The sequence below is a fragment of the Octodon degus genome, unplaced genomic scaffold (genome assembly GCF_000260255.1).
Source record: "Octodon degus isolate 3935 unplaced genomic scaffold, OctDeg1.0 scaffold00004, whole genome shotgun sequence".
NCBI lineage: Eukaryota > Metazoa > Chordata > Mammalia > Rodentia > Octodontidae > Octodon > Octodon degus.
In genome coordinates this window covers 30,016,224-30,022,055 of record NW_004524580.1, presented here as the reverse complement: position 1 = coordinate 30,022,055, position 5,832 = coordinate 30,016,224, and the positions used below count along the sequence as shown (strand labels likewise).

At 45.8% G+C, this 5,832-nt stretch overlaps 1 protein-coding gene across 11 annotated transcripts in view; it reads right to left on the bottom strand.

The window, feature by feature from the left end:
• Positions 1 to 1,834: 1,834 nt before the first annotated feature.
• Positions 1,835 to 5,832, bottom strand: part of Mybpc1 (myosin binding protein C, slow type) — a 75,249-nt gene continuing 71,251 nt past the window's right edge. For 6 of the 11 annotated variants that reach the window (XM_023716835.1, XM_023716843.1, XM_023716856.1 and 3 more), the window contains one exon: positions 1,835 to 2,115. In XM_023716835.1, the coding sequence (XP_023572603.1) occupies positions 2,015 to 2,115 (101 nt within the window). In that variant the 3' untranslated portion in view covers positions 1,835 to 2,014. Of the gene's footprint in view, positions 2,116 to 3,210; positions 3,253 to 4,688; positions 4,748 to 5,832 lie in introns of all 11 variants that reach the window. The other 5 variants (XM_023716851.1, XM_023716882.1, XM_023716884.1 and 2 more) reach the window with 2 other exon arrangements.

Sequence of the window (5,832 nt, the reverse complement as noted above, 5' to 3'; positions counted from 1 at the left end):
GACAGACAGACAGACAGAAACACACACACACACACACACACACACACACACAGAGTCAGACACACAGAGAGACACACACATACACAGAAAGACAGAGAGAGAGAGAGAGAGAGAGAGAGAGAGAGAGAGAGAGAGAGAGCTGCTTCCTGCATTCTTTGAGATGTCTGTCATGACCCTGGAGGCAGACTTGTGCACAGCATGTCCGGGTTCCTTGGTGGCAGTCCTGGCCACCATCATGACGGCCTCCTGGCTCTGACAAATTGGTCCATCCTGGACCGTGAGGGCTCCCATGCACACCCCCCATCTCGGTCACATCCCCACCCCTACCTTCAGAAAAGGGGCATCGAGGTCACCTTGGGCCTGGCGAGCACAGACCAGAGCCAATAGGAGCAGCCTGTAGGAGTTAGGGTGCAGACTGTGTGTCCTTGGGGTTCGAACCCAAGAAGGGGCCCTGAAAGAAGGGCCATGTTCCATCCCAGGCCTCCCTGTGGGCCTGGGGACCCAGGAATCTGAGGCTGAGGGGGGAGCCACACAGCAGGGGCTGGCGGGAAGCTGAGTCAGGAGTGCCCTGGAGGAAGCAGGTGGTGTGCTGTGGTACACTGTCTCTTTGCCTGATACCCGCAAGTGTCGAACACACACTAACCACGTGACCTGCTTATGCCTCTCTTTGAGTATAATGAGTCTTAGACGTTATAAATTCCTTGAAGGTGTGGACTGGCTCATTGGTCACTGAGATCCAAGCTGAATCTGTCACAGCACACATCAGACATTCAGTAGCTCACGTGCTGGGTGAATGCAGTGCTTTAGAATTCTGTGGTGGTGCGCACCTGTAACCCCGGCACACAGGAGGCTGAGGCAGGAGGATCTTGGTGAGGCTGAGACCCTGTCTCAAACAAACCCAAACGACACAAACCTCCAAGTCACCGTCTATTTTGCCTGTGGAGCGAAAGACCGAAAAGAAGGAAGTGGGGAGACCAGTGTGTAAGGAAGGTGGGCGGGGTACCCTGGCCATCCTCGAGGGGAAGGTGGTTGCTGACCTGATTGGAGCTCAGTGCCATGTTTCTCAGCTGCCAGGTTGATAAAGACGCCACCCGCAAAGCCGTAACCTGCAACTGCTCCGTGGACTGCAGACCCCTCCACGACTGGGTCCAGCTGTTTCGCCAGGGATCTCCGAGAGGCATGGTGGTGGGCACCCTGGCTCCTGGGCTTTGGCCCGAGAGCCCCGCTCTAAGCACCTACACCAGGGCTACACCCAGTCCTCACAAATGCTCCAGGGTCATTGTGCAGTCGCTGAATCTACTTTCCTTCACACTCAGAAAATTCACCTTCAAGGTAGACTTTATTTGTACTTTTTAATTGATTTATTTTTGTGGTATCGAGGATCGAACTTGGGACCTTGTGCTTGCGAGGCAGTTGTTTGTGCCACTCAGCTATCTCCCCGGCCCTGCAAGGTAAACTTTAAGGCTGACTTGAAATCTTTTACTGAATTTGAATGGGGGAAGAGGGCGCAGATCCTTGTTTTAAGCCAGCCTGTGCGAAATAACTCTGGTGTGTTTAGGAAGCTCTATTGGATAAAGTGCAAGACAGGCTCGTAAGCTTCTACCAGGGTATATTATGTTTTTCATGATGATAAAAAAGCATTTTCAGGGCCGGGGAGATGGCTCAGTGGAATAAGTGCTTTCCTGGCAAGCGCAAGGGCCTGAGTTCAATCCCCAGTTCCGCAAAAAAAAAAAAAAAAAAAAAAAAAGCATTTTCAGCCTCTGCTTTTGCTTTTTTAATTTTTTCTTCAAAGTCCAGCGAGCAAGACAATAACGATCGAAATACAGACTGCAAATGAGATTTCTTTTTGCAATTTTTAATGAAGCAATCTGTGCAAACTTTTTTTCCCCCCTCCTTCTCTTTAACATTAAGGGGAAAGAAAATGACCACACAAGGGGCCTGTCGGGAAACCAGAAAATGCTTTCTCTTTCCAAGCAGATTTCGAAGCAGCGGAGTGGAGAGGCAGCTCCAGCCCTCAGTACTGGTCGGGGCAGCTGGAGTGCAGGTCTCGCAGGTAGGAGTCGATGATGTTGGGAGGCACGCCCTGCAGGAGCAGCCTGCAGAAGGACAGCCCGCCTGCGGGGAGAGGGGCAGGGTCAGCGCGGCCACCCGCCCCGGGGCCGAGGCCGTGCTCCCCGCCACCGCCTGCAGGCGGCGCTGCGAGGCCCCCTTGAAGCCTCCCGGGCTCCAGCACATCCGCAATCTAAAGCAGCGGGCACCCACAGAGGAAAGCGAATTCCCGGCGGACCCGCGGCAGCGATCCGCCCCCCACTGTCCAAGCTTCAATTCCTCAACGGCCAATATTCCCTGCTCTGGGAGAGGGTTTGGGATGCCTCTAGAACTGATTTAAGGGTGCCGCCTGCACTGCAAAATCCATGCTCAGGACGGGTCCGCGGGAAGGCGGTTTCCAGGGCGCTCACGCTCCTGCTAGCAGCACGAGAAGTGCAGGTCAAGCACACTGGGACACGGAAAACCGCGGAACGCCTCGCTTTGAGGCCGGCCGCTTGCGCACTGCCGGAAGCACAAGAGCCAGAACTACTTGGTTAAAGACAGTGAAGCAGGCCCGATATGGAAGGCGGGCGAGAGAGATGCTGCTAAGGTTTCACACCTACCTTCCGAGTTTCTGAATTACATTTAAAAACTTAAAATATCATTCCAGAGAGAATCCATGGAACCACCAGACTGTACGGTCTACTTAATAAAGTGCTTTACTACTCGCTAAGAATCTCATAACCAGACAAAAACAGCATGCTATTCGAACATTCTTAAAACTTCTTGAATGCAAATCTAAGAAAGTCATTCTCCTTAAAAAAAAAAAAAAAAAGAACTCCAGTCACATATGGGTAGAAACGATGCCATTTACGTCCATTCCTTGATGCAAAGAATTCAGGATGCGGGGAACACGCATTCCGAGCTACATTCAGCCTTCGCTCATGCTCCATCGCACTCCACAACTTGCTTCACGCCAATGGAGACAGGCGCAATCCACGCGTGAGCGCTAGCTGTTAACGTCAAGACACGGAAACACAAACTGAAACGACCCAGTTAGCGGTTCAAAGGAGGAGTCTATTTTCATTGGATTCCATAATGAAAATCATGCCATACTCCACAGGCTTGGTATGGCTTATGAGAATCATAAGCTTCATATGCCAAAACCATATGAAAGCTTACCTTAGATGACATATACATTCAAACATCCTTATTGTGCTACAACTAAGGGAGAGAGAGGGGGGAGAGAAAGAGAGAAAAGTTATGAGCATTAACGGTGCTGACACCCAAGTCGGGAAACTCTTGGGAGGAGATTACGGTCAGAATTATGATGCGGCAGCTTCATTAATCCTTAGTCGTGTGAAAGATGTAGGGGGAGAAGCGTACGGAATAGAGGGTCGGGGTCCATTCACTCCAAGAGGATCATTAATATGTAAACAACGATTAATGCGCACAACCACTTCGCCAGAACAGGTGGCAAAGCCGATCGGATGGTACGGGACGATTTATGGTGAGAGCTTCCAAACCATTAGCTTAAAAGGACAAAGACCCTACAACATATATATATTGTGTTTTTCAACAAAAGAAAAACATGGGCAGTGGACAAAGTGTTAGTGTTCATATATATATATGTTGAGATTTCAAAGGCAAAATTATCAAGTATAACAATTAGAAGAGTGTATGCTAGCATATTCTAGTCTCCACTGATTATAGGTGACTGATCTAAATAAACTCACCTTACATTTAGGTTACAAAGTGACTCTGTATGTGACCTATAAAACTTGGAATAAAAAGCTCTAATTTTCTTTTCAAAGCTGACTGCCATAAATACAAGGACAAACTACATCAGGGTTTGCACCAGATTGTTAATCCAGCACTCCCCAAACTCCTAATTTGTCTTTCAAAATGGGATGAACCACATATCTGTAGTAGGATGAGGGCTCATTTACCCCTTAACACGTTTGGTCGTGGCTCATAGACTTTCCTTCCTTTCCGGTTCCCAAACATGAAATCATGGGGACCCCTCGTAACGTTGAGCTGACACCCGAGGTAAGGGTATTCCCGTGGTGAATTTGTCATTGGAAAATCTTATATAGGAGGGTTTCCAAAATGTGGACCTATGTTTGCTTTCTGTTTCTGTCACAAACACACAGGACCCTTTTTTCTACCATCTAGTGAAGTCAGAATGTTCTGTTTTCTGTATCTCATCATGAACCTATGGAAAGGATTCTGTGAAACTATCTTTTTTTTTTCCTTTTTGAAACTAGATTTCACTGTGCAGCACAGGCTGGCCTCGAGCTCATGTTGTAGCCCAGGCTGGTCTCGAACTCATAATGATCTTCCTGCCTCAGCCTCCTGAGCGCTAGGATTACAGGTACGCGCCACCACGCCTGGCTACCGAAGGAGAACCTCTTGCAGTGCAGCTTTCTGATTATTCCGGATGGTAGTTTTCTAATGAACCTTACTGTTTCTCTGATATTTAAGATCCTTGAATAATTTAGCCTTCCTTGTTCATGGCATAAACGCCGTATGCCATGAGCTGCTAAGAAATATGGTTAAAAGCAAACAAGAAAGTCAAGCTTCACATGCAAACTGCGTTTTCATTGAAAAGGAATGGAACAGAAGGTAGAAATATCCGGTGGGATAGGAACTTTTTAAACCTGTTGCTGCCCCTCCAGCAGGGCCGGTTGTCCAGGGGTATTTACTCCTTGATATATCACTGCAGAATTAGAATATTTGTACCAGTATTTATTTATTCTCAGCAGATTCTTACCTTTTTTTTTTTAAACACAGTTTAACTTGATTCAAGTTACCTATGATCAAGTAATCTGATGATACCAGTTCCAGCATTACTTTTAGGACCCAAAGCTATACCAACATAATCACCGTTGATACCTGTCCCTGAGCTTCTATGTCAGAATACATTCTTCTTATTAAATTCCACTGCTATGCAAACATTGAATCTTGTGCAATTATTGCTTAGGCTGAAACATCTATATGTACAATGTTATTAGTTTTTATGGAAGACCCTAAATATGAAAGCCACAAATGAAAGCGGAACTTTGTCATGAGCAATACTCAGTAATTTCTAAATCACAAATAAACAGTAATCCTTTTTCGTTTGTTCTGTTTCTTAGAGAGTACTGGAACTCAGGTATCAACACTATTGTGGAACGACTAAGGAAAGGAGTAGTTTAGAAACCAGATGATTTGGAAATAGACCTTCACTGTCGTTTAAAATTGATAAAGCTGCTCAACATAGTATTGAAATTTGTAAGGTCTATTTCAATAGCAAGTTGTGAAATTTCCCAATATTATATGCCTTATACTTGTGAGACAAAAATAAAGTTTTTCTTACCACTCAGTTACAGATCTACTGTAGCCTGAGGACAGAAATTATAAGAGAAAGAATATCTCTTTTCAAAAGTTACAAAAAGAAGTTACTTTGTTCAAGAGGTTTCTTACATTGTATTTTTGAAAAGGACTAAAAGACGCCTTAAAAATAGCTTTAGGCTTCATCACAAATTCTAAAATAGATATGTATGACATCTTTTTTCATGGTAGAGAAGACAGAGTCTGGTGATCACAGACCAGCAGTACAGTAATGATGAGAGAAGGCACATTAGGCTTCGGCACCACGAGCTCATAGTGACCTTCTTGGGGGTTCTCCTGGTGGCCCCAGGTAGGTTTTGATCATCAAGAAAAGCAGAATAAAAATTATAGTCAGTTAAGTTAAACTTGATTAAGATAGCAGTTTATAATGAGCCTTTTCAGCCACATAAATCTTTTTTTTTTTTTTTTTTT